At 53.6% G+C, this 27,101-nt stretch overlaps 10 protein-coding genes across 10 annotated transcripts; 5 read left to right on the forward strand and 5 right to left on the reverse strand.

Annotated features, from left to right (window-relative positions):
* Positions 1-1,291: 1,291 nt before the first annotated feature.
* On the reverse strand, positions 1,292-1,492 carry E0L32_007001 (uncharacterized protein; the record flags this gene model as incomplete). The annotated part of the gene is made up of 1 exon (XM_031141697.1): positions 1,292-1,492. The coding sequence occupies one exon, from the start codon at positions 1,490-1,492 to the stop codon at positions 1,292-1,294; it is 201 nt and encodes a 66-aa protein (XP_030994065.1).
* Positions 1,493-3,833: 2,341 nt separating this feature from the next.
* Positions 3,834-6,328, forward strand: E0L32_007002 (uncharacterized protein; the record flags this gene model as incomplete). Its single annotated transcript, XM_031141698.1, has 4 exons — positions 3,834-4,039; positions 4,110-4,554; positions 4,610-4,770; positions 4,825-6,328. The coding sequence occupies 4 exons, from the start codon at positions 3,834-3,836 to the stop codon at positions 6,326-6,328; spliced, it is 2,316 nt and encodes a 771-aa protein (XP_030994066.1).
* Positions 6,329-7,246: 918 nt separating this feature from the next.
* On the forward strand, positions 7,247-8,041 carry E0L32_007003 (uncharacterized protein; the record flags this gene model as incomplete). The annotated part of the gene is made up of 1 exon (XM_031141699.1): positions 7,247-8,041. The coding sequence occupies one exon, from the start codon at positions 7,247-7,249 to the stop codon at positions 8,039-8,041; it is 795 nt and encodes a 264-aa protein (XP_030994067.1).
* A 196-nt stretch (positions 8,042-8,237) lies between these two features.
* On the reverse strand, positions 8,238-8,897 carry E0L32_007004 (uncharacterized protein; the record flags this gene model as incomplete). The annotated part of the gene is made up of 4 exons (XM_031141700.1): positions 8,238-8,315; positions 8,376-8,492; positions 8,564-8,836; positions 8,892-8,897. 4 exons carry the CDS (start codon positions 8,895-8,897, stop codon positions 8,238-8,240), a joined length of 474 nt encoding a protein of 157 aa, XP_030994068.1.
* A 1,056-nt stretch (positions 8,898-9,953) lies between these two features.
* E0L32_007005 (uncharacterized protein) lies at positions 9,954-12,489 on the reverse strand (the record flags this gene model as incomplete). The annotated part of the gene is made up of 4 exons (XM_031141701.1): positions 9,954-11,297; positions 11,356-11,873; positions 11,932-12,152; positions 12,248-12,489. 4 exons carry the CDS (start codon positions 12,487-12,489, stop codon positions 9,954-9,956), a joined length of 2,325 nt encoding a protein of 774 aa, XP_030994069.1.
* Positions 12,490-13,317: 828 nt separating this feature from the next.
* E0L32_007006 (uncharacterized protein) lies at positions 13,318-15,519 on the forward strand (the record flags this gene model as incomplete). Its single annotated transcript, XM_031141703.1, has 2 exons — positions 13,318-14,179; positions 14,243-15,519. The coding sequence occupies 2 exons, from the start codon at positions 13,318-13,320 to the stop codon at positions 15,517-15,519; spliced, it is 2,139 nt and encodes a 712-aa protein (XP_030994070.1).
* A 102-nt stretch (positions 15,520-15,621) lies between these two features.
* E0L32_007007 (uncharacterized protein) lies at positions 15,622-17,589 on the reverse strand (the record flags this gene model as incomplete). The annotated part of the gene is made up of 5 exons (XM_031141704.1): positions 15,622-15,959; positions 16,022-16,351; positions 16,420-16,799; positions 16,855-17,143; positions 17,208-17,589. 5 exons carry the CDS (start codon positions 17,587-17,589, stop codon positions 15,622-15,624), a joined length of 1,719 nt encoding a protein of 572 aa, XP_030994071.1.
* A 1,418-nt stretch (positions 17,590-19,007) lies between these two features.
* E0L32_007008 (uncharacterized protein) lies at positions 19,008-20,451 on the reverse strand (the record flags this gene model as incomplete). The annotated part of the gene is made up of 4 exons (XM_031141705.1): positions 19,008-19,489; positions 19,546-19,635; positions 19,692-20,229; positions 20,287-20,451. The coding sequence occupies 4 exons, from the start codon at positions 20,449-20,451 to the stop codon at positions 19,008-19,010; spliced, it is 1,275 nt and encodes a 424-aa protein (XP_030994072.1).
* Positions 20,452-21,751: 1,300 nt separating this feature from the next.
* E0L32_007009 (uncharacterized protein) lies at positions 21,752-22,024 on the forward strand (the record flags this gene model as incomplete). The annotated part of the gene is made up of 1 exon (XM_031141706.1): positions 21,752-22,024. The coding sequence occupies one exon, from the start codon at positions 21,752-21,754 to the stop codon at positions 22,022-22,024; it is 273 nt and encodes a 90-aa protein (XP_030994073.1).
* Positions 22,025-23,071: 1,047 nt separating this feature from the next.
* On the forward strand, positions 23,072-25,654 carry E0L32_007010 (uncharacterized protein; the record flags this gene model as incomplete). Its single annotated transcript, XM_031141707.1, has 3 exons — positions 23,072-23,250; positions 23,309-25,473; positions 25,521-25,654. The coding sequence occupies 3 exons, from the start codon at positions 23,072-23,074 to the stop codon at positions 25,652-25,654; spliced, it is 2,478 nt and encodes an 825-aa protein (XP_030994074.1).
* Between the last annotated feature and the right edge of the window lie 1,447 nt (positions 25,655-27,101).

Consider the following 27,101-nt stretch of genomic DNA (forward strand, 5'->3'; position numbering starts at 1 on the left):
GAAACCTCCACATTCCGCCCAGTTCCGGACGGAACAGGTGAAAGTCGGAGGACCCGGCATTGGCACGCTGGAGCCCGGGTCACCCTGCCGCCGCAACCAGAGACTAGAAACCGTGCCCGATTGGACTCAATTGCATGTGGGTTGAGAAAATAGAGCTACAGGCGTTGAGTTCGGATGATGTTAAAGACATGGCTGTAAAGTCACGTAGGTTGTTACTGTCGGACTGGAGGTTGAGATTTGAAGACAACATCAAGAGCCAGGCTGTAGGCGCGCTTAGAGGGCTGGTCTGGAGTGGTCCTTACACCTTAGGGTGCACCATATGAATCCTGACGGGCATAGCATTGTGCTCAACGCTCGAGACGATCGAATTTCTTCACCGATAAAGCTCAGCCAGTGCGGCTCCAGGCACAGTACCGATATCGTTCTCTCGAGGTTGCGCAGCATCACGACATCGACCTAGAGAGAATATCTGATGAATCCATGGAGTTAGAAGTAACAAGCACTCGTGCGGACTTGGGAGATGTGCGCGGCGTAGGATCCAGAGGCTAGCGAGAAGATCCTAAAACTTGCATTTCTACTTTCCCCGTGAAAAGAGTTTTGTTCAGAGTTGAAGGTAATGATGTCGCGATACTGTCTATTCAGAATGGTACAAAACCTCGAGATGGTCTCTGTCAGGTGCAATCCGAATCACATTGTTATCTCCGGAACAGTCCAAGAGACATGGTGAACATGCACTGTGGTGAGATTGTATTCATTATGAGTAATGTCGGTCATTCATACTGATGTTGCTGCAATAGCCATACCAAGACTGTACAATGTTCCGAATCAAGCATGTAAATGTCAGTGATAAAGAGGAACCGAAATCTTAGTTCAGAAGGACATATCTCGATAAACACTCGAATCCACCAAAGACTACCTTATGGATATATGTCAGGTCGCTTCGCGGAATTGAATGCATGTGTCAACCCACATGCCAAGCACCAACGGAACATGGCCAAGGTTTACTATCCTCTGGCCGTACTTAGTTTTTGGCTTATTCTGCTTTTGAGAGGAGGACTGTTTCAATTCACGAGTATCTCTAAGCTTGAAGACTACGAAGCCACAGTACGCAGCCCTAGTCTCATAAATATACCAGCTCGATATTCCCGGACTGTCCGCTATTGTAGCATAGTTAGGCCAGGCACTCCTTATCGAAGGCCCCAAAGTCCTTTCAAGGGCCCGTGTCTATTGTGCTCCTGTCCATCAGCGGCGTCCATACGAGTTCATCACAATCAATGTCCCTTACCATCATCTAGCATGACTTTCCATTGGGGTTCCAGTTGCAGCCGCCGGGATAGCAGAATGCACAGACGCACTGGTGGTCCTGGCAGGCGCAGCTGATGTCACAGCTACTGCGGTCCGACTGCTGGGCGAGAGCACCCTCAGGAGTGGCAGCTGGGGCCGCAACGGCGAGCGCGACAAACAGGGAGAAGATGACGCCGAAGGATCTCATTATGACGGAGGTTGACGGTGTTGTGAACTTTGAATTTGCAGGTACGTGTTCAAGAGAAGAAATGGCTTGCTGGCACTCAAGCGTATCGATATTGCTGGAGGCGTTCGTGTTGTTTAAATAGAATTACCATGACCCAGGAACTCGCTGAAGATGCCCTCAAGCTTTCTGTGAGTAAGCGCAGCGTGGCATCCGTGTTACACAACTATGCGGCTGCCATCAAATTAGCCTATGCATAGCATGGGGTCCTTTGAAGGATATGCGTAAGACTTCGTTGGACGAAGCGACGCGTGTTGTGGGCTCGGCGGCGAGCAGGCCCGATACCTACATGCAAGGCTGTGGTGGCATCGTATTTTGCCGGGAGGCGCATGCGTAAACTGCATAGGCGCTGCGTCTAACAACTTGAACTCAATAATCAAAGATGCGTCCATTGCAGGCTCGTCGGGATCATTCCCGGCGTCAAGCTTACTGATAATTGGCGCGCTCGTATTACCGAATCCTGCAGCAGAGTCGAGTCGAGCCAATCACTGTCCCCTCCACCTTGTACGCTGCGGATTGTTTACTCATTGAAGAATGTCGGAAGCAGTTGAGCTGTTTCTGTCAGTTAAATTCCACCAGTAGCAGGGCCTTCCATAGCCAACACACCACTGACGCGGTCCTTTTGTTCAGGAGGAGCAAGTTTGGAGAAACGCAATGCACATCATGTCATCTAGATTGTCGGTTACAGTGTTTATGAGTTTGATTGGACAGGATGCAAGTCACGCAGGTGCTCCCGACATCCGATATCGAACTACACGGACTTCCTTGTGAATTGGAGTGCAACCCTACAAGGGTTTATTTCTGAGGAGAGTGACATAAGTGATTCCTAAAGTTGTCAAGATTCTGAGGAAGATTATCAAGTACCAACCTGCACCGTTATTGATAGCAAGAACGTAATTAGCAATAGACGGGAAATGAGCACGCGACTGCTCGCAGGTTGGCTGCTTGAGCTCCCTACTGACAGTTATGATCCCCAATCCTGGGTAAGCCGGGTCCCAATCCACCTTGCTGCGTCAGCGACGGCGACAATGGAAATGTCTGCCTTTTCCGCCTCGGCAATGCGGCACTCCGGCCACCCACTCCGCTACACCCTCCGGGGCGATGTTCGGGAGCTTCAACAGTAAGCCAAGGTTGGTCAAATTAACATTTGAGTGGTAGGACGGTATTTATCTTAAAGTAACATGAAGATTTGGCCGGTGACACTCGGCTACTCGGGACACCGCTGGCATAAAGGGCGGCAGCGCACCAACGAACAATATTTGACGTTGTAGAGTTCGTCTCATGTACGCTGTCCATAGCTTTCCGACAATCATTGCTTCCATGTTAGTACACTCTCGCAGGTCCGATATCGTTGATTAGACAATGACTCAGTGCTTGAGGCTTGGACTGGACTTTTCTTCGTAAATCTAGCCAATGCGAAGCATGCAATCCCGGCCACCGGGAGATGTAATCTAGACTCGTGGACTACAGGGGACTGCCGTCAATAGTGCGTTCGATAGCTTGGATGGCCTGCGTTCAGCTCGCCCAAGAGTGGTCTTCAGGCCCGGCCTAAATAAGGCTAAAATTAAGCTAAAAGCCCTGGTGATGCCCCTTTCAGCTTGACTCTTGGTGGGTTTTGGCGCTGAAGTAACCCTTTAAGCTTAGCCGTAGAAGCGGCGGCGAGAACCGCCAGCTCTAGATCCCAGATCTGAACCCATCCAGCGTGCCAGAAGCCCCGACTTCTCTGCTGGCATTCCTGGGGTTGTGTCAATCCAGCGAATCATATCGCCAGAGAGGCTTCCTAGCCAAGTGTCCCGCCTCCGGACCGTCGCGGTGGACGCGCCGCTACCGCCCCAGGGACCCTGGTTCTCGAATATTCGTCCATCCTTGCCACCGCCGTCGCTAGATCTGAATGTTTTAAGACCAGCCCAACTCCTTTTTGAGAAAGCACATTGCCTGGTTAGGCATGACGTGCAGGGGACCTCTACAACGCTAGGTTGTTAGCAGAATGGTGATGTGCCGGAAGAGGACTGAGGTGTGAGCTAGAAGAGCTGATAGACCAGGCCAGGCCTTTAGTCCCTGCTTCTCCGTCTCGGGGTCTTCACGATAGCTTCATTTCCGTGTGGTTTGTGCTGGCAAGGGCTGCCTCAGCGACGGCTGAGCTAATAGAGAAAATTTGACCTTCCCGCCGAAGTGTTCTCGGTCTTTAAAATGAAGCTCTTCCCCTTCCCCGAAAATGTGCCTCCTCGGGCTCACCCGCAGATCCTGTGGAGAAGGTCAACACTATCGCTAGTCGTTGGTTCGCTCTTGGCTTGTCTTTCTCATCATGAAGGCATCCATCAAGTTGGCCACCTTGGCCTGTGCTCTTTCAGGAGTCAGTGCCGCACCCGAGAAGGCGGAGAAGCGAGCCGGTTGCAACGCCGACAACTGTCTCCGTGCCATCGCCATCACCCGCTTGGGCGAGGCGACCCGGCAGGTCCGCCTGTACGACTGCAGCAGCTTTCTGCAGGCGACTGTCACGCCGGCAGCCACGTATGTCATCACCAAACTGCATCTATCTACTATTGCTACTTCGTACTGACGACCAACCCAACCTATACAGAACTATCGTTACTACATCAACGGTAATGACCACCGTCACCTCCGGGGCCGCCAGCATTGTCCCCAACAAGCGTGAGGATGCACCGCTGGCTCCCCGTTCCGCCTCCAGCGAGAAGCCCATCCCGGCCTACGCCAGCCCTTGCTCGGGCTCCGTCCGGTATAGCAGCGCCTGCTTGTGTGCCGGCGCGACCATCTCCACAGAGACCGCCGAGGTCGAGACTCTGACATCGACCGTGTATTCCACGTCCACGATCGTCATCAGCGACAGCCCCGCGTACCAGCCTACCAAAGCGGTGCACGTTCCCAAGTTCGACGACTGGACCTCTACCTACACATACGATGAGGTGGCTCTGCCCACCTTTGCCGCTCAGTCGGACCCGACCTTTTCCGCTCCTGTGCCTACGTCAACTTGCCTCTTTGATCCCACAGTTCCAGGCAATGAGTTTGTAAGTGGACATGCCTGCTCATTACTCTAGGTATTGGAAGCTGATAGTTGCATAGTACATCATGGATCAATATTCCGGGTACATGGTGAACCGCGATGGTGCTCCAGGGCCACCTGCGCCGCCCACTACCCAGGAGGAGGCCGATGCCAAGGCTGACCCGTCCACCTTTAATCCCCCTACCTACGTCTTTGAGAAGCCAGAGAATGGCCCTGACCGGTAAGACGTCTCCAAGTCCTTTTAGTACTGATGAATGATCTAACATATTTCCAGTATGTACGACATTGTACTCGCCGGTAGCAACCCAAAACTGTATATCGCCATGAAGACCAACGGAGACATGACCTTCACCACTGGATCTACTCAGGGTGTCGTTAAGAACCGCTTGATCACCACCATCTTCAATGTCGACTGCTTCGGCATGCTCACCGTCACCCAGGGCACCACAACTTACATCTGGAAAGCCACCGACAAGGGTACCAACGCCACCCCCGGTGCCCCCAACAACGAGGGCATCGTCATCCTGCCCAAGTCCATGCGGAACCCGATCCCTCCCAGGCCGTCTAAGAGAGACTTGGAGGAGCGGACATATGCCGAGGAGGGTTTCAGCCCGCGATGCTTCGGCGCTCCTAGCAACGTGTTTGCTGTGACAAAGGTTGACGCCCGCAAACCGGCCGCCAACGGCTGCGGCTCTGGAGCCCTCGGCAAGTTGGTGCCCAACTGGAACTTTGGCAGTTGTTGCGACGCCCACGACTACTGCTTCGACAACTGTGACCGGGCCTTTGAGGGCTGCAACCTCGACTTCCTCGGCTGCATGTCCAAGAAGTGCTGGTCTGTCGCCAAGAGCTGGACCTTCTGGCTCGCCCCGGCCTGCTTCGGCATGGCCGATCTGTACGCCGGCATCGTCAGCGGGCCCCTCGGCATGGTCGCCTTCCAGAGCGCCAACAGCGACCGCTGCACGTGCACCTGCCCGAGCTCCAACGGCCAGAAGGCCAGCATCTGCGGCCCCAACTGCATCGTGACGGGCGGCAACGACAACAACAACTGCGGCGGCTGCGGTAACACGTGCCCCTTCAAGACGCACTGCTCCAACGGCGGCTGCACCTGCGACGGCGACCGCTGCGGCAACCTGTGCCTGAACCTGCAGACGCACCCGCGCAACTGCGGCTCGTGCGGCAACGTCTGCGCCTCTGGCTACTGCTGGCAGGGCACCTGCATGCCCGTGCCCGCGAACCCTGACCACTGCATCCCCGTCGACGGCTTCGACAACGGCGGCTTCGCCTACAACTCGGACCAGGGGTGGACCGTGACCCGCACCGGCGACGCCCTGTCCATGCAGCCCGCCCTCGGCGTCTTCGACGGCGCCGCCAGCGGCTCCGACCCCTTCGACGCCGCCGTCGACATCCTGCACGGCCCCACCGGCGGGTCCGTCACGCTGAGCCAGGCCGTGCACATCTGCCCGGGGACCAGCTACGCCCTCGACTTCGTCGCGCGCCGCGTCTACGGCACGACCAACCCGCAGCGCTCGTGCACGATCCAGGCCTCGCTCGGCGGCCGCCAGGTCCTGAGCCCGACCGGCATCGAGCCCACGCTGACGACCTGGAAGACCTTTGGCCCGCTCCCGGTCTCGGCCTTTGGCGCCGGCGACGGCGCCCTGACGCCCGCGTCCAAGCACTACTACACGACGCAGTTCGCCGTCACCGTCACCTGCAACGGGAATGGCGGTGGCGGGTCCGACACTTTCAGGCTGGACAGCTTCTCTATTTACCCGCAGTAAAGGGGCTATGGCAGGGCAGAGCGATGGAATGAATGGGGGCATCAACCCGCGAATTTCTTAGCGACGTATTCATCTAGATTAGCAGGCGATCGCTCTTTTATTCTCTACGAATGCACAATGGTTTCACAAGTCAACTACCATACGTGGTCTCATATTCCCTGATGTCTCTGCTCAGGTTCCTAGGCCATCTCGAAATGCTCGGTGAATCCTTCCCTGATCCATTGCCTAAATGCCCTCTTCTCCCCCAAGCTTCCCTGAAACTCCATGAGCTCTTTGGTTCCATTAAGCAGTGTGCATATCCGTTGTATGCTATTTTCCTCGTCTCTGGATCTTTCCCAACTCCAGAAGTTCCAGATGAGGCCCAAAGATAGGGCTTCACCAACTCGAATACTCAAGGCTCATAACTCGGAGGGAGATCTTCGGGGTGCTCCTGTGTTTGCACTCCCACATCTCTGCGTATTTAAGTTGGTGGACGTCCTGTCTTGCCTCAGGGCTTGAGGCTGGTCGAATGAGCCTTGAAGATCATCAGGCGACAGAACAGGAGCAAGTCCAAGGGTGGCTGGGGCGGCAGGAAACATCAGAGCATTTGCAACTAGAGAAGTCAAGTGGCCGTCAGAATGGTTGACGGAAGTTCATCAGGAGCTACCTCAATCTTAACAATCAATATCCTTGTCATATCCTTACCCTAGAACTCGGAAGGGCCATCCCACTACCTAAATCTGATGGGCTCGATGGATAGTCAAGTACTTCTGTTAGCAGTCCGTCAAATAATCTGGCCTGTTCGAACGATCTTTCTGTACAGGAATTCAAAGCATACTCGCTTTCGATTGCTGGACACCAAGCATCAGTGGTCTGACATTAATACGACCTATGACGTCATTCATGTGCTCAAAAGGGTTGGTGTTATGAATTGTCAGCATGAAATCCGCGACCCCTCCTCGATCACACATCGCAGCTTGGCAGCTCGCTGAGATCAACATGTCCGCCAAGCGCAAGGCGGAAGGAGACGACCAGGAGCATGGAGATGCTGATGAGCCCTCCTCCCCCAAGCGACTAAGCGCCAGACCCGCCCGGTCCAGGGACGAGTACCACAATACCCAAGCCGGCTTCGTGCACTACCCGCCGTCCAAAGTCTACCGGCTGATCGAGCCCGGCCCCGTGCTGCTCGTCACCACCGGCTCGCTCGCCGACTCGACGCACAACATCATGACCATCGGCTTCCACATGGTCATGCAGCACGAGTCGCCGCCGCTGATTGGCATCATCCTGGGGCCGTGGGACGCGTCCTTTGAGACGCTCAAGGAGCGCAAGGAGTGCGTCCTCGCCGTGCCGGACGTCGAGATGGCGGAGGTCGTGGTAGACGTGGGCAACTGCTCCTCGACAGACGACGACTACCATGGCGCTGACAGGGACGTGTGCTGGAAGTGGGAGCACTTCGGCCTCGAGCCCCTGCAGGCAGCACGCGTCAAGGCGCCCCTGGTGGGCGGGCCTAGTGTGATTGCCAACATCGAGTGCGTCGTCGAGGATACACAAATGGTCACCAAGTATTCGATGTGGGTGCTCAGGCCGGTCAAGGCGTGGATCAACCCCAAGAAGAGACCCGGCGAGGAGGGCAAGATGTTCCACCACCGCGGCAACGGGACGTTTGTGGTGGATGGGGACATCGTCGATTTACAGGAGAGGATGGTCAAATGGCAGGAATACCAACATTGATAATTCTCAAATGCAGCTCTATCTAACACCCGTCCAGTACCGAATACCTGACTCCATGACGCCGAGGCAATGAATGATGCAGTGTGGGACATGTAGCTATTTCCAACCCCCTTTCCTTCAAGAGCAATGGACAACGTTTAAGTTTCCACGTCTGATCTTTGGGTTGTACAAAGCTCTGCAAAGTCGAGCCCTCTACCTATTTCTGGGCGGTATCGATGGGAGTCATGTATATATTGGCAGTGACCTGCGTCCCTTGATCGATCGTGCACCAGAGCTGCCAGAGAAATCAATATACACGCTTCCTTCCAGACCCGAGGCTAATGGAAATACTCACATGGTAACCGTCATAAGCCACTCGGTCAGAAGTTGCTACCTCACTGTCGAAGAGCGCCTCCACGAAGTAGCTCACATTATCTTCGCCCTGGAACCAACTCAAGGCAGATTCCCCAATCTGTATAATATCCCGTAATTCAGTCCTTGCCCTTATACAAGACACCACTCAAGTTTCTAGAGTCCACTTACGATGCACTTGTTATCTCCAACAAAGGGCATTTTGACCCCCAATGTCAGTACGAGACCATTGTTCCATGGGAACCCGTCGTTGAAGAGGACAACGCCGTCGGTGCCAGTCCAAGTGCCCTTCGCAGCTTCAAATCTGCCTATTGGGACGTTGCTCTGGCCTGAGAGGACCGGCTGCGGTTGCTGAGCCACAGAACCCCAGTTGGTCACTGCGGCAGGGTCCGCCAATGTCCAATTGTAGGGCGTCAGATTGGTGGCGAACATGTCGATTGAGTACTGGCCAAAGGTGAGTTACGATTCCGCATGATAGAGCAGGTAGCAAGAGACTCACGACCATTTTGAAGTTACTGCGATCTGCTTTCTGGGCGTGGAGGTATGAGGAGTTGTCAATGTTGACATCTCTAACTCCGGGGGATCGAGCATTGGTTTATATAAAGAGATTACCATCTTCTCCTCTAGGTGATGAAGTGCCCTCTCCATGCAGACGTGGATAGGATAAGGTTTGAGGGGCGAAATGCCCGTGGGGTTGACTCGTGTAGCCAACTGCCCAGCCCTGCAACGTGGATCTAGCGCCCCGGCTGGCTTGTCATGTCTCAGCATGGCGCTCCAACGGGCTGGATACACACGGCAACTACTTGACTCGTCTAGATAGTGTCGGTCTGGACTCTTGACATATTTTGCCATTGCCTAAGAGTCTTCCTATTGTGATGGAACTTAAGTAAAGGGATCGCACCTGACTGGCCTGGAGCACGGGAGGATTCGTGACTCAATCTTTACGCGTGATATGAATTGAGTTTTTGAAGTCCGATGAAACGTTGTAAGAGGCTATTCTACGAGTCTTCCGGATTTCTTTGTTGAGACGTGACTAACCCTCAGGGTGGCGATCAAGTTTGACTTAGGCTATTTCGACTAAGGGTGGAAGAACTGAGATCAGGGAATTTCGGAAAGATGGAAAATTCGCCGGCTGACCTGACAGATTCTGGGGACAGAGAGATGAACTATGATCTATCTTCAGTTACCCGTGCCAACATCTTTTACAAGAATTCAGCTACCTCTGCTCTTAAACAAGTACTAGACTATTGACGGATGGTCATTGTTGTATCGGGGCCTTAACCGATGAACCTAGGTATTACAGCGTGTACTGCCAAGCAGTTTTGTTCGGCGACATGATCCTTACTGAGAATCCAAATATTGCAGAGGAACTCAAAGAGGATTTGATCAATGCCCGGAAAATGACCGAAGGAGACATGCCAATGCTAGGAACGCACATCTCCTCTATGTGAATTACACGGGCTATCCCACTATCTAAAACCAATAGGTGTGATGGACAGTGGAGCACTTTTATTACGAGACGTCAACCCATCTGGTCTTCACATGCCTCATTGCATACAACTCATGGTACTGTGATAGCATCGTCCAAAGAATCAAATCCATGCGTGTTGTTTCCATACCATTCATCGTGCTCAGGCTGCGAACCATCCAACAGAAACGAAGGGCTCTGCATTTTCTCGCCATCCAGTTCTCCGAATGCTCTCCCAGTGTCCAATCTCGGCTCCATGGACGTGTACTCCGGGTCTGGGACCGGCTCGCTAGCGCTGAACGTCGATCCCAACCGCGGACGCGGCGACGCCTCGGTTCCCGAGATGGGCGTCGCTGTCGACACGTCGCCGACCAGGCTGGGCGTCTCGTCTAAGAACGCCCACTCCATAGCGTCGCGGGCCACGTCGGCAGCGCCGTACATGTCCTGCAAGTTCTGCAGCGCGCGCATGCAGCGCCGGTAGCCGTTCAGGGCCTTGGCCCGGTCGCCCGAGCCCCGCTGCTTCACGATCAGCAGGTGGGCGACGGCGGCCGTGACGACAAAGGTGACGCCCGCCGACGGCAGCAGGCGGTCGAGCCCGGCGTCGTTCAGGTCGCCGGCGATGTCCGAGATCTGCGCGGCGGCGTGCTGCATGCGGATCTTGGCCATCTCGCACTCGAACAGGTAGCGTCCCGGCCCGGCCCTCATGAGGGACACGTACCGCGCGTGGTACAGCCCGGCCAGGGCGGTGTAGAATACCATGTGCAGCACCGCGCAGTGGATGGCGATGCTCTCGTCCTCCGCATCCGTCACTGAGCCTGTGGGCCGGTGTCTGCAGTGCGATGGCAGCTTGCTATACCATGCCAAGAGATCTTCGTGGCAGGAGGCAACCTCTGTCTCGTTCTCACGCAAGATCAATTCGGTCGGACCAACAGACCCTCGGACCGCGTCACCGATGCTCTTCTCCTCGAAAATGGAGAAGTGGTTGGGCACCTGGTAGCGCAAGGATCGGCATAGTTGAGCCATGGCCACGCATAGGAGTGCGAGGTGATGACGCCGGGCGGGTTGATTCGCGTAGGAGCATATCGCGGTCCAACTCTCGGGCACATGGGATAAATCGGTCGAGAAATCCGATTCTTGGAGCATGCTGACGGAAATATCGCTGTCTCTGATGCGCGGAGGACGGCGCATGGCCATGGAAATGAGACGGTCACGGATGAGGCACGCCCACCAGACCCGCCTGCGCAACTGTGCTTGCGATGGGTCTATCGTCGGGGTTGCTTCCAGATGCAGGCATGCAGCGAATGCTTGGGATATCGCCACGTCGATCCAGTGCCATGCATTGCGATGGTCTTCGGCCGTCTCATACCACAGCGACATGAGGAGCAATGACTGCACGATGATGAAGCGGTCTGGTTCGCAGTTGAAGTCGTAAAGTAGCTAATGTCATGAACCATCAGTATCGCAACAAGTGAGACCGACTTAGTCTCGCACTTACCCTCGTCCTTTGAAAGAAAGTCTTGCGGGCCTGTCTGCGCGTGCGGAACCCAGCTTTGCGTAGGTGATCCATGTCGACATGGGCCGTTCCGGCGAACATGATTGCTTGAAAGAGCAAAAGGCTCGTCCTATCGTGTTCTCCCTCTTGAGTTGCTACGGACCGCAAGAAGCGTTCAAGGTCAAGAATGGGCATGAACGGGTGCACATAATCAAAGTACGACCGAAGTAGTGCAGTCTGAAGGGTATTTTCGGGGAGTTTCAGGGCGCCTTTCGCAGATAGATAGGCCAAGTCTTCGGCTGGGATCTGCGTCGAAAAAGGTGCGATAAATGGCGGCAGCTTTGAGGGGGCATTTTCCTTGGGGATCGAGAATGAATCGGTGCCTGTTACGACTTGCCCAAAGATCATCTCATTCGACCAACCTGAGGATGCTGGCGTAGAAGATATACCTGAAGCGGTATTGAATGTGTTCTCCATGCAGTTGTGCGTTGTAGAAAGGAGGTTAAGGATACCAGGCGATTCTGTATCCGCGATCGGTCAGCGATGCACCGATTCTTTCAGATCGATACTGATCCATACCTGGGATAGTGGGAATAGAGAGCGGCCCGCCTGTTTCGTAAGTGGGCGAATGCCGTGGTGAAAAGACTCGAGGGCTGGTACCATCCGAGGATTGGATGAACTGGGACGTATGGCCTGTGGCCATTTGTTCGGTTGTGGCTTGCGCGGGAGGACTGGGTGCTTTTGTCGATGCATCACTCTTCGGGAGAATCTCTGGTCCAGCAGGAGTGCCGTGGTAGTAGCTAGAAAGAAGATGGCCGGCCGGTTAGTGGCGGAACGCGGAACCTCTGGTGTACAGTGGTAGAATACGAAGGTTGTCTCTTGGGCATCTTCTTACCGATTGCGTCTTCGGTTGAGGACGACACACTCGGTGTCGTCCCACTTGCAGTTGCCACAAGGAATGCCCTGTACGACTACATCGCATCTGACTTTGCGGGCTCGACAGGAGAGACAAGCTCGACGCGAACGGCGCCGGAAGGTCTGCTTTTTCGAGGAATCTTGTAGCGACACGGAAGTGTGCTCGTCATCGTCATCGCCCGTGTTTGGAGCAATGGGCAGATGCCCGCGGTGATCAGTCATATCGTATTCAAAATTTAGGAAAGTCTTGGGGATTGCATGAAGGGGTTCACAAAGCCGAGAAAATGCACATTCCGGGGCTATCTTGGGGTAAGGAGCGCAACGAGCTTAGAAGTACGAGTGCCGGCCCACGAGTCTGGGGTTACGTCGGCTGTCGGATAACTAGATCTTACACGATCTCCATTACTCCGGATGGCAAGTTTCCGGACCAGAGAGTCTTACACGGACCACTGAGCATCCCAAAACGGAAAAAAATCGAGAACAGCGCTGGACTTGATTAGTTGCCCAAGGTCCACCCTCCCTTATGACCTCAGCGTTATGGTGCGAGCCGCGGCTCAACACGGCAATGTAAAGCCGTGTGTGGATCTTCACTTCACTAGCTGACTTTTAATGATCCAGAAAACGTCGCCATGTGTGTGTAAAGGACCCAATTCGTCGGCAACAGAGCCAATCATGGATATCTGCGAGAATAGAGGCTCTCACAAGTTCTCCAAACCCTTTCCACTATTGGGCAAGAGAGAGCAGTCTGGGGTAAGGTGGCTTCCAACTCGTCACGCACAGCATACGGGATTTCCAATTTCATTCTCCACACCCCACAGCTCTCCAGGTGATGTGTTGGGTGTGGTGGGCTAGAGGATGGATTCGGCGTTCAAGATTGATCTGCTAGCTTCTCCGGAGTCCCCGCACCAACACGTCTAGATGACCATTCCTCGACTGCTTGCGTGAACAAGTCAACGGGTCCTCAAACCAATCGTGATTCTCTATCATCGCCATCGAGCTCAACCTTTGTGCAACCCATATCGTCTGTAAAACGTGTCACGCGATCAACCCATGTCTGATGACTCGGATGGCGGCGAGAGCCGCAGGAAGCGGATCCGTCAGGCTTGCCTGAACTGCCGGCGGAAAAAGGTACGGTGCGGCGGCGAGAAGCCGATTTGCACCTTTTGCAGCAAATTGTCGCAGACCTGCGTCTACACCGAAGATGGCCGAAGTCATAGGCGCGGACCGCCTTCAGTACACGTCGCTGGCGAGGGCTTGTCAGACGCACTGGACGGCGCGTTCGCCTCTAGGATCACGTCTGTAGAGGAGCGGCTGACGAGAATGGAGGGGACGCTCGAGCGGTTTGAAAGGCAAGACAAATTATATACATGGGCTCCTAAGGATATTGTTGCTGATCACGTCACACATAGTCTTTTGTCATCCCTGGTCCAAGCATCACCAAGGCCACAGCTGCCCCAACAGCCATCTCCGTCATCGCATACCGGGTCTATGGCAGGCCAAATGCCGCTGGATGGACGAATGACGGAGAGTTCTACTCTGCTGGATATGCCGACGGCTGTCCCCTCCGCACTAGGAGGCTTCGTCCAGCCGCCTTTACACACACTTATATTTGCAGCCGACGTCTATTTCCGTTTCTACCATAATCAGCCGTTCTCTCTTTTCCACGAAGCGACATTCCGTAAGCGCCTAGCTGCCGGTGAACTACCAGAACACCAAATATGGGCCCTCCTGGCTGTTGCGCGGCGATATTCTACCCTGCCTGACCTACAGCTCAGCGCCGTGGACGACGCTATCTGCTTTGCTAAGCGAGCTTGGGACTGTATGAAGCTGCCCTGGAGTGGCGCCGCACGACTAGAAGAAGCTGTGCCGGTCATACAGACTATTCTACTGATCGTCTCTATCGAGCTTCCAGGTAAGTCTGCTTGTACACCCCAATATTGAAGCAGCAGAACACACACTAAGCGCAGTGACACAGCCTGTGAATGTGCATCAGCTTTCATGAAGCTCGGATTCGCCATCCGCTTAGCCATGTTCTCCAGCATGCAACATGATGCTGCTAAATCTTTGTCACCTCAAGTGCGGGAGGAGCGCCGGCGCACATTCTGGTCTCTCTATCTACAAGATAAGCTGGTCTCCCTCACAAAAGAGTGGTTTCCTGTTTTGCGCGATGAGGAGTGCCCGCTCCGCCTCCCGTGTTCGGAGCCAGCCTTCCAAGAAGGCCGCGAGGAGACCACCCCAACGCTAGCCGACTTCTCTGGAGACTGTCTCGACGCGGCAGCCGTAGATTCGTGTTGTCCTCTGGCATTGATCACGGTGATGGGGAGCGTCTTGTCTAGGGTCTCGCAGTACGTGCTCAGAGAGAGTAGATACGCCCAGCACGGCCCGCCGTGGAGCTCAAGCAGCCCGTATGCCTCCATATCGTCGACTCTGCTCCAACTCGAGATGCACTTCGGCATGGGAGATCAGGTAGCCGACGGTCTACGGAAGCGGTGCTTTATAGACGGCGCAGTGGATCAGCATCTCGCAGGGAGCTACGTCTACTCCAAGGCCGTGTTTCACCTGTCGCACTGTCTCCTACATCATCCGTTCCTATTACAGCAACGCTTGAAAGTCCTGGGCCAGAAGGCGCCCCCCACTTTCATCCGTAGTGCGTGGCAAATATGCCGCACGCATGCGATGAGCTTGACAAGCCTCAAGGACATGCGTGATCACAATGTGGTTATAGTGACGAGTCTGTACGGGTACTGCATCATGGTCGCCGGTACCATACACGTTCTGGCTATGAACGACGAGGATCCCAAGGTACGAGAGGAAGGGAGCAAACATTACAAGGCTGCCCTTGAGTTTCTCCGAGAGCTATCATGCTACTGGAAGCACGCATCATTGATGGTGAGAGCCCCTAAACCCAATTCCGTGCAGAGGCATCAAGCTAACAGATATTTAAAACCACAGACTAGGCGCCTTGAACGGTTTGCGCAGCAGAACAAAGTTCGCCATCCATCTCTTGATCCATCGAACCAAGATGCAAAAGCCCTCTGGCTGAGTGTTGACTATGCACAATTGTCCACAGTCACGAGGCCAGGTACCCCGACTGAGGAGAACGATACCTTTAGCCAGGCCGATTTCTTCCTGCCTGCGAATGGCTTCTTCGACTTTGCTAATCTTAGCATGCTGGGAGAAGCCACTGACTCATTTGCGAACTTCCCACTGTTAGATGGAAATCTCCTTCAAGATACGCATACTATAGCTTGAACTGGCGCATAGAGTGCTTCGTCTGACCTCTCTGTTGCCGTTTCTATCGAGGACACCGGGAACTATATTTATGCAGGTGTGTGAACAATTACATCTATTGACCTATATCTTGGCAGCGGTGCCTCTCAACGCTTTGGTCGCCATGGCGCTCATTATGTGCTTCTGAAACTTCCCACTCCCTGTGACTGGATACTCTTCGATGAGTTCCCCCTTGCCAACCCACAAGATGTGCTGTGGGGCTTTGTGCCGGCCGAGCTCCTCATGAATCCATGCCCTAATCGACTCGTGGTGTGGCTTCTCGTGACCAGGCCTCACTTTCAGACAAGCCGTCACGGCCTCACCGTATTTCTCGTCCTTGACGCCGACAACACATGCGTGACTCAGTGCCGGGTGATGGAGCAGTCGTTCCTCTACCTCGACAGGATAGATGTTCTCGCCACCTTAAAGTCGTCAAAAGTCAGTGTTCGCCCAAAGAACAACAAGAAGCATGCCCGCTCCGTACCTCGGATGATAATGTCCTTTATCCGTCCAGTAATCCGCGCGTATCCATTCTCGTCGATAGTTGCCTCGTCACCCGTGTGCATCCACAAGATGCCGTCCTCGTCGCGAATCATGACCTCTGCCGTCTTGTCAGGGGCCCTGAAGTAGCCTTCTTGCAGGAGATAGCCTGACGTGCATATCTCGCCGCGCACGCCCACGGGCACAATATTCCCCTTCTTATCAATGACCTTGGCTCTCGTGTGCGGCATGACCCGGCCGACGGTTTCCAGCTTGTCCTTTGGGCTATCGCTTATCTCTGTCAAGAAGCTGCCAGGCGAAGTTTCCGTCATACCTAGCATGGTCAGGTTCGCGAGATCTTGCTTTCTTGGCATTTCTCAAGATGGCCATAATTTCACTCACCGTAAAGAATGGCAACGTGTTCATATCCAAGTCGCTTTTGCACCTCGGCCGCAACAGCTGGGGGTATCTTTGTGCCAGCGGCAATGCCCTTTTTAACCGTGTTGACTTTGATTCCCGAGCGGTCCATGTACTGCATGATTGCCGTAAACATGGTGGGGACTCCGTGTAGGGCAGTGCATTCTTCTCGGAGCAGCATGTCGACAACCTGTGGGGGGTCGAAGTCGCGGCCAGCAAATCCGATGGAAGCGCCATGTGTGAATGTCGCCAGCAAGCCCGCGACAAGGCCAAAACAGTGAAACAAGGGCGGACCGCAGCAGAGCACATCGTCTGCATTCAGACCCAGGTAGTTCCCTATTAGCATGCCATTATTGATGATGTTGCTAGTCATGGTTATCTTGTGGTCTCAACTGCCTGCCGGAAGTCGACAATACTTACTGGTGTGATAACATAGCAGCTTTTGGCGCGCCGGTCGTACCGCTAGTGAATTGCAGGTTGACGAGGGCCTTTGCGTCCACGGTCTTCTCCAAGCTTTCCAGTTCAGAGTAATCAACAGAGCGAGCTGCATCCAGAACGTCGTCCCATGTTGGTTCTAGGCGGTGCGGCAGTTGATCCCATCGCATCAGGACAACGTGTTGTAAACCAGTACGGGCTCTGCGAAGGTGTTCGAGGATGGGCACCGTGGGGCGGCGGTCGACCTCGTCTGAGATGAAAAGGACCTTGGGATCTGCATGGAGTCATAACTGTTACTACCGGTATGCGAACTCGACGGGGTTTAGAGCTCGACATACCAGAATACTTCAAAGCTCTAAGACACTCATGAAGCGTGTACGTCTTGTTTAGAACAACCAGACAGGCCCCTAGCCTGCCCGTAGCAAAAATGAGCTCGATAAAGCGTTCGTCGTCACCAGAGAAAACGGCTACGCGATCTCCCTTGCCAACCCCCAGAGCTATAAGACCACGGGCAACCGCCTTGGAACGGCGGCTGATGTCACGAAATGTGAGGCGTGTGTGCGTCCATCCGACGAGAACTGCCTCTTTGTCCCCATAGCGTTCTGCTTGTTGATCGGCCAGCTGGCCTAATGTGAGATCCAACAATGGCGGGGAGTGATACCCTTCAACGAGAGAGAGACCATGTTTCGGCAGTCGAGGGTCAGACGTGGAGGATGACATTGTCAAGAGAATGGATGCAGTGGCTCCTGAGCACTCGCCTTAAGAAGTAAACCCAGTCTAAATCGTTCGAGATTAATATTTCAAGTACCTAGAAGATCCCAAACTACATAGCGTCTTGACTGGTGTAGTTGATATGCGGTTGGCGGCTTCCAACCCGGCTCCAGATAACCGCCCACTGGGGCCTTGAGCTCTGCACCACGGGCCTGGACACGGATCTAGCCTCTGCAATTGGTCTCGTTGTAATTGCATTATTATTATACAGGTCCACACATTCTACTCCTGCCATACTATTGTATTTGAGGTTATGGTATGGAATCTTTGCGCGGATGCCCTAGCCATGGGCTAGCTCGACTCAACTATTACGAAACGCCCCAAAGCAGACCTAGCACTGTCAGATCTCTGTTGCAGCACGAAAGACGCTCTTAGTCGCCATCATAAGGCCGGGGGCAACTTACTTTTTCCATAGTGAAAGCCCAAGGCGAAATGTATGCGGTCTCCCAATGCTTTGATGACGAGTCAAGCCTTCTGATTGTTATCATTGCTGGTGAAGGTGGCGCCTTCTGGCGCACAGATAGAAGGTCTGGGTTCTACTGAAATTTACTCTACGTAGACAGACTGTGTTCCAATCCTGATACAGCGAAGTGCTGAACAGCAGTAAGAATGGGAAGACCCTGTCAACTACATCCAGTTGGCTTCGCAGTCTTGTCAATTGGCTAGGCGAGGAGCTACATGGAGTGATCGCCATCTTGAACGGAGGAGCCCCCGGGGGCGGGGTCGCCGGAAGTCGCGGATGCGAGCCGCGTCTGGTATTTCTGAATGTCATGCCTCTTTCTGAATTCCCGGAGCAAGAGGATCTCCGATGGATTGAGAGGAACCGTGGTAGCGGAACAGCAAGTTTTTGTGGGACGCGGATCACGGTTATGCAATAGCCGTGGTGATCCGTCAATCTCCACTGGCCTACATGGGCCACTCGAAGATTGACAACGTCAAGACTGGTGGAATGAAACTCTGGCTCTTGCTTCCATTTCACTGGTGTCTGTCTACCATAGTGCATAGTGCAATATGGCGCTCGCCATCCATTACTACGATTTGATAAGCAGCGCAATTGCATGTTCCAGTCCAGGAAGTGGGATGTGGAACAACACTCATGTCACTGTACTATAAACAGAATGCGGCTCGTCCATGGACTTGGGAATACATGTAGAGAAGGGTGGGCCCATTGCAGGCAGGATCTACTATTTATCTTTACGTATCCAGGGAGCACTATGGCAATTTTCAGAGCAGCAGCCTCTTTGTGTAATCCATTATGGTGTAGCTGAATCACATTGATGCTATCCCTGGTAGGATCCCAAGGTTGAGTCTCGAAACGTAGGAATTTCTTTTTCTTTTTTTCCTTCCCCTCCTTCTCCCAGTTATCTTTACAATTTGCTCTTCTGGAGTGATCTCACCTCATGGGTCAGAGAGAAATCTGTCAGGATCTCGTCGCTGCCCCCTCCTACGACTAGGCATCTCAAGTCCCGACTGATTTGCTCTACCCTGCCACCACGACCACCTCGCGAGTATCCCAACCCGCCCATGATCTGTTGACACTCGCGGTTCACATTTTCGAGTACTTGGCATGAGAGGACCTTGCAATTGGCAATGAGGCCGCCGATGCCCAGAGGCTCCGGCATGCCTTCTCGTTTCGCCTGACCCAGCATGAAGACGAGCTGTTCAAGGTAAGCCTGGGCCGAGTCAATCCGGCGCCCGGCTACTGATAGTTTGGCGCGGATAATCTGGTTTGATATAAGAGTCTTGCCAAACGTCTCGCGTCGGGTTGCGTGCAGATACGCATCCTCGGCACAAACCCTTGACAGTCGAAGGGCGGTGATAGCCAACCAGATTCGCTCATGATTGAAGTCTAGGAGTATGTAAATAACAGTAGAAAGGTTAATGAGTGGGAGAATAGATGCGTACTTGACATGATGATCGGGAAGCCTTCATTCTCTTTGCCAAGGAGATTCTCGACTGGAACTTCAACATTGTCAAACTCAATGTATGTAGAGCCTGGCTTCAAATTAGTACTCTGGAATTCAGACTGTCAGGTGGTTGCCTATTCATACCGCTGGCTTCCACGCCTGAGTTTCGGATCTTCTTCCTAGTAACGCCGGGGCTATCCAAGCGGATGATAAGTGCTGATATCCCCTTTTGGCCCTCACCTCCTGTCCGCACCGCGGCCGTACAATAGTCGGCCCAGATACCATTGGTAATCCACTTCTTGGCGCCATTGACAATGTACTTGTTCCCCCTCCTCTCCGCGGTGGTCGTGATACCAGCGACGTCGGACCCTGCGTCCGGTTCCGTGACAGCAAGACAGAAGCGGATCTTGCCGGCCAGAATGTCAGGCACGTACCGACGCTGCTGATCTGGGCTGCCGAAGCGGATGAGTGGCGGCGCGCCAATCACGTTGCCGCACGAGAGACCCCAGATCACACCCAGGTACCCGCAGCGTGCCACCTCGTCGATGAAGACGTAGTCGTGGAACTCGTCCCATTCTTGAGGGGAGATGTTGCCTGGTAGCCGCAGATTTCCCAAGTGCTCGGCAGCAAGAGGATAGATGGCGGCTGCCATGAAGCCTTGCTGACCAAAATGCTTGGCGGCCTAGATAGTCGAACCATGAGTTTACTGCCGGTGTCGGTTGGATGTGTTCTTGCTTACCTCCAGTGGTACACCGCCCTTCTCCTCCCATTCTTCACAAAATGGGGAGATGTGCTTATCGATATAGGCTCGTACCGCGTCCCGGAGGCGGGCGTGGCTTTCTTTGTAGTAGGGACTTAGTCCTCGAGTGTGCCACAAAGGCTCAGCGAACGGTGCGAGAGACATTGTTAGATGTGACTAGGGAGCAATTCTTGGCCTAGTTTCCGTCCGTCAAAGTCTTCAAGGTTTAGCAGGTCATTTTCTATTTTCCAGAAGGCCTCCTATTTCGAGACGTAGCTCGGTAAGAGATGACGCCGGCTTTTAGCACGGGTCGATTGCCGTGTCCCCCCACACAAGCGTGCAGCGAACACGGACCGAGGAATACAAAGACAAGCCTTCTCACGCTGACGTGCAGTACAAATGTATATTGACATGTACTCATTTCTGAGATTTAGTCCAGGCCATGGCTTTTGGCTTTTCCGGATCGAGGCGAGGGCCGTTCAGCGGGCCATGAGGAGGACAATCTTCCGGGCCATGGTATCAACAATAGCTCAAATCGGTACTGGACAATAATCATGTTGCGGATTAAATTGGTCGTATGAGAGTTTCAAAACTATGTTATTGGCACCTCGGACAGAATATAGGGAAGAAAGGATATCGTCTCCTTGTCGATTGTTTTGCCCCTAAAGAGCAAATATGAGGCCTCGGTGTGGACGTGCGGGATGGTCTTGGTGCTACGCTTCCCATTGAGTACAAAGGCATCAAAGGCCTCCCTGTCACTTCAAACTTTGACACTCAGTGGGATGGGAGATTTCATAGGGCAGAGTCTTAGCCCGCCAGAAGCAGGCTTTACTGCCATCGGGCTCATTTGCGATATCCAAAACGAACGTTCTACCACTTCCCTGACGCAAGGATTTCAAGTCCGACTGTGCCCGTTTCTAATATGGGTCCGGGCCCGAAATCGGTCCCGACTTTGTTTACCTCTCGACCATGGGTCGCCAGACTCCTGCCCCGTGGCCAGTGAAGCACGTAATCCGGACGACCGTATGCGCAAGTTGGCGAGGCCATATGCGCAAGATATTTGCAAATGAACTCATCCTGGGTGCCGGACGCTTCGTGTATTTGAACAGAGTTCCTGACCTGTGCCCAACATCCTTTCCTTTGCTTTGTTGGCATAGGTTCCTGCTTTAGGGGTATTGAAATCTAGGAATGTGCCAGAGATCTCTAGAGTAAGACTATTTGAAGTGGGTGATCCCACCACTCAGCAGCTTCCCTTTCTACCCGGCTTTCACTGACTCTATGGTTTCTTTTTCAAGCGTCTTGACCTACTTTTCACCCTAGAAGAACTCTTCACGCCAAGGCTGCTTGCAACTATCGAAGATGTTCACCTACGCTACCGGGCAAGACGGACGAGACGGACGTGACGGGCGGGATGGGCGAGATGGACAACATGGACAACATGGACAAAATGGACAAAACGGACAAAATGGACATAATGGACAACATGGACAACATGGACAAAATGGACATAATGGACATAATGGATATAATGGGCGAGACGGACGAGACGGACGAGACGGGCGAGACGGACGAGACGGGCGAGATGGTCGAGACATGGGTAAAGATGGAAAAGACGGAAAAGACGGAAAAGACGGGCAAGATGGCGATCAAGGCCCAATGGGTCCAAGGGGACTTCCGGGTCCAAGGGGAATTCCAGGCCCGCCGGGTCCAGCTATTGCGGCCGCACATGTGGCTGTGATGAGCCCTTCATCCCAACTGTGGCCTTTGACCTTTTTCGCCTATGGGTTGTTCACCATGGCGCTAGCCATCATGTATGTGGGTAGCCGGACAGTTCTCGGAGGAGACCGACAAGCGGGCGAGCAGGATGCCCTCCGGCAGTGGGTCAGACTCTTTTGCTTCGATATCGTAATCCTTGGCCTTGCGGCTTCTCTCCTGGCCTTGTGGTCGCCTGAGTTGCGCTTGCCTTTCGCGGCGAGTAGGATCGGGGTTATCGTCGCGGTGCCGACCATTCTGACTGGGATCGTTCTATGCATTGCTCTTTGGTTTTACACCTGATTTCAAATATCTTGTGGAATCTACCAAGGTGTGTGGCTGAATTGCAGTTACACTACGCTTGGTGATATCTAAAGATTGAATTTTCAACCTTTCTTTTTCTTTTCTTTTCTTTTTTTTTTTTTGCCTTATTTCTTTTTCTAAAAAAAAGATTTTTTTTTCGGGATTCTCATGGCTTGATGCTTCATATTGATAGAGAGTCGTGAATGCACAGACATTGACGCTGCGTAGACAGAAAGAGGTGACCAGGTGATGAGTCTGCAGTTGAGGACTTGCCCATCTGTGCCGTAGTCGTTGGAGCCCCTGTGGAAGACCGGGGAGACAAACTCGCCTTATTAGGCTACACAAATAGTTCTTTTGTTAAGAAGGCCTCCTATTTCCAGACGCAGCTCGGTGAGAGTGGTGCCGACGCGCCGGCTCCAGCACGGCACGGTTGCCGCGTCCTAAGAACAAAAATGAAGCCTCGGTGGGGACGGCGAGCGGTCCGACACGGGAATAAGAGTGGAGGCAGATAGCCGTGTTTCCACATCACTGGACCGTGTTCACCGAGATAGTACCTTACACGGACTACCAGTCCACTTTGTCACATGTCTGCATCACTTCCACGATCTGGTTGAAAAGGAGTCAATCACGATGTTTCCTTCACTTGAGATCATTGGTCGTAATTTCGCCAGATCCCGCCTCCAAAAGTCCTTTCCAAGGTGGCGTACTCCCAGCGCTTCAACCCAGCACAATGACCTTGAATGCATTCCCCGTGCGCGAGCCGCTATGGCTCGCCCAGATGCCGGTTTCTGAGACGGGGGAGCGCCGCATCCGAAGTGTCCTGATTGCCAACCGCGGCGAGATCGCGTGTCGAGTAATAGCGACATGTCGCAAGCTACATATCAAGACCATTGCTATTTACGCGGAAGAGTAGGTCAACGAATTGCCAAATGGCTAAGAAAGTTGTGGCTGATCCCCATGCGAACAGAGATGCATCTTCGCGCCATGTCCGCGATGCAGACGAGGCCATTAGTTTGGGCTCAGTGGACCAGCCGGCCGGCAACCCATTTCTAAACATCAACCTGCTCGTCGACACAGCCGTCCGCGCCGGCGCAGATGCGATACATCCGGGCTATGGCTATCTCAGCGAGAACGCCAAGTTCGCCGATGCTGTGCGCGAAGCGGGCATCATATTCATCGGGCCGACGAGCACAGCCATTAATACTCTCGGCGACAAGCGAGAGGCCAAGGACTATCTCGCCGAGCACGAGCCGAGCATACCGCTGATTCCCGGCTTCACCGGGTCTTCCCAGGGTATACAGCTTGCCGACCTCGAGAGGGAGAGCGCCAAAATCGGCTTTCCCGTCATGATCAAGGCTTCCGCTGGCGGCGGTGGTCGTGGTCTTCGGATCGTGCGGGATGCATCAGCGCTGGCTTCCGAATTTGAGCGTGCACAGTCAGAAGCACAGCGCTCATTCGGCTTGGCAGATTGCATCTTGGAGAAGTACATCGAGGCAGGGAAGCATGTCGAAGTGCAGATATTGGGTGACAGTCACGGCCGCGTGGTGTCTCTATGGGAGCGAGACTGCTCCGTACAGAGACGGCACCAAAAGGTTGTTGAAGAAAGCCCATGCGCGTGGCTGAGTCAGGAGAAGCGCGAAGCCATGTGCGCTGCTGCCGTGCGTATCGGTGAGCTACTGCGGTATGAAGGCGCTGGAACAGTCGAGTTTATCCTCGACTTGACCACAGGAAGCTTCTACTTCCTCGAGGTTAATGCCAGGTTGCAGGTCGAGCATCCCATCACGGAAGAGTGTACTGGCTTGGACCTTGTCTCCTTGCAGCTCTTTGTGGCATCTGGAGGAAGTCTTGACAGCTTACCTCGAATGTCTAAGATCACCCAGAATGGTCATGCCATCGAGTGTCGGCTCTGTGCTGAAGACCCGGTACGCGAATTTGCACCTCAACACGGCACAGTACGGTTTTGGAAGCCTTCCACACTGTATCAAAATGACGTACGATTTGAGACGGCAATGGAGAGTGGTGCTCGAGTGTCCATCTACTTCGACTCGATGATTGCGAAGATTGTGGTCTGGGCACCGACGCGGTCCATGGCGATTGATAAGATGACGAGAATCATGGCTGACACGGTTTGCCTCGGAGTTCCGACCAACCAGCTGTTTCTACAAGCTTGCCTTATGCATCCTGGCTTTCACCGGGTGGACTACACGACGTCATTCATCCCGACGAATCTTGATCATCTCCTGCAAAATCCATACGCAGCGGCGCTGAGACTACCTCAGGCGTTGCTATCTGTCGTACCAAGCATGTTTGCTCGTCATCTACGCAATCGAGTTGAAGGGGGACAGGCAGTATTTGGCAGAGTCAGGAGGGGATTCCGCAATCAAAGATTCGACAGGATCAACAAGCCGTCCGATATTGTCTCGAGATACGAACCGAAAAAGGGATCAAGTGTCGATCCGCAGATCTGCATATGGGAGCGCCTGCAGTCTCAAGTTTCGCAAGAGGCTACAGCACTTGTTGCTCCACTTCCAGTGGTCAAACAAGAAGAAGCAGCAGCTGATTCAAAAGAGTCTGGAACTGCCTTAGTGACAAAGTCCTACAATGCTCTAAGCACCGCAATTCGAAACGGCGCTCTGGCAAACTCGGCAGTCGCGGAACTCGCTGTTCACCAAACACAAAGCCGCTCACTTGGTCAAGATACTGCCTCATCATGGTATGTCGGCCGCGTCGATGTTTCCATCAACAAGCGCAAGGTGGTAGCCTATGTCGCCACGGGTGATGGCCTGTCAGCGGGTCGTGAGGCAGATACCGGAGACTCAGTTCAGCTGTACTGCCATTTCCCTGCCCTCGGCTCTCCGCTCGAGTATCACTGCTTCTCTATACTATCGTACTTTGAGAGTCAGAGGGCAGCCATCGAGGGCAATGCTCAGGCCGACCCGGGTGTCATCAATGCGCCGATGCCGTGTAAGGTCCTTCAGGTACTCAAGAAGGAAGGAGATGAGGTAAGGAAGGGAGAAATCGTTATGGTCATCGAGAGCATGAAGATGGAAATTACGATTGCAGCTGGGAAGAACGGGAAATTCCACTCTGATCTTAAAGAAGGAGTGGCCGTCAATGAAGGGAGTCAGTTGTGTACGTTTACCTAGATCTGGAGCCATACTACAAAGCCATAGATATAGTTACTGCATATCTTGGCGTCGTTATACAAACTTCGTTCTGTGCCCATTACAATGTTGCCAAGCGTGATCCAACATTGGGCCGCTGTATGGATCGGTGCGACCGACCCGAATTTGGGGGCACCTGGGCTCCGTAACTCTGTCACCAAGCAGCTCTGACCCCTAGAGACACGTCGGAGTGGATGACAAAGCCACGGAACTAGCTCTAGAAGCGCAAAGTAAAGATGACAGAGAGTGATGGTGTTTTTGTCAAAAGTACAAGTCATAAAATGTCTGGCGCAACCATCTCATGAATAATGTGTGCTGGACAGAACATGTGACCATCCAGGACGATAGGTCGACAAAAAGACGCAAAAGGACAGCGAAATGGTGACAGTGCTGGCTATCCCGAATCCAAAGTTCGACTTGCGTTATCGCATTGGTCCACTAGTTCCTTGCATAAGTCAAAGCTTTTCCTCAGAAGGTAGTGCACTCCAAACTTGCTTAAGGTTCAGCCATTATGGGGTGGAGGAGAGTTTCTATGGCCATTCGATCCGGGTTTAACTCGGTCATTGCAGGCACAGCAACAGCGTTAGGTATTTGGAAGAGCTAGCTCTTGGAGTAAGGTTGACCTATGAGAGCAGGTCATACGACGGCTGCAGGCTCGGCAACATCCCAGAAACAGGAAGTTTATCAACAGAGCCGGCGGGCCAGCGAGAGCGCCACATTACAGTTTGCCGCCATAACGGCGGTCCTTTGGAGCCGCTCTCTCCGGAGACTGTGTCAATGCACGTTTGGCTTAGCAATATGGCACACTCTCTTAGCTTATTGCTGATAGGTAGATTGCCGCCATCCTGCGCTCTCGGTATTTTTACTTTTCTGCAAGGACGCCAGCTTATTCAGAATCTTCGAGACGGAACCTGATACCTAGATTCAACAGACGCCGAACGCTGCAAGATCATCAGGGATCAAACGGTAGCGGCAGCTGTCAGTCGCACCAAGATGGGGATGGAATGTGTCGAGGATATTGAAGGAGATTACAGGGCATCTCCAGACTGACTACCCCAACAAGGTCGCGACCCTCACGGATCAAGCCACATTCCAGCTACTCCGAGTGTGCAATCTGACTGGACGCCATGCCAACAAAGGCGTCTCACTGGTGAGCAGCCAAAGAAACTTCTCCAACTGTGGCGGCGCGTCCGTAGGGTGCCGTCTGCCAGCAGGAGGGTTGCGAAGCTGCGAGTGGTATTATGGGCAGGTATGCGAGTCAGAGCCCAGACTCTATCGATATCTCACAATGGGCATGTTGCTCCGGGGGAATTGCGACCAGCTCAATCCTCGTCGCCCGTTGTTTCGGCCGATGAGCCGTCGACACCAGAAACCATAGGGCCGGACTGGTCTGATTGGCTCTGATACCACACTAATCATGCAAGTGGAAAACCTTGATATGGAGCAGTCTAGGTCTCGAAGGTCTTGGAGGGCCGAAAATCTGTTCCGCTATGTGGGGGGGCGCAAACCGCGGTCGTCGATTCGCCGGTTGCCAGTTAGTGTATCAACGGCCTAGACCCTCTTACATGAGATCTAGTCGGTTCAGACCGAGCCAGG

This window comes from Thyridium curvatum (assembly GCF_004353045.1).
Source record: "Thyridium curvatum strain D216 chromosome Unknown NODE_41_length_360454_cov_79.457556, whole genome shotgun sequence".
Taxonomy (NCBI): Eukaryota; Fungi; Ascomycota; class Sordariomycetes; order Thyridiales; family Thyridiaceae; genus Thyridium; species Thyridium curvatum.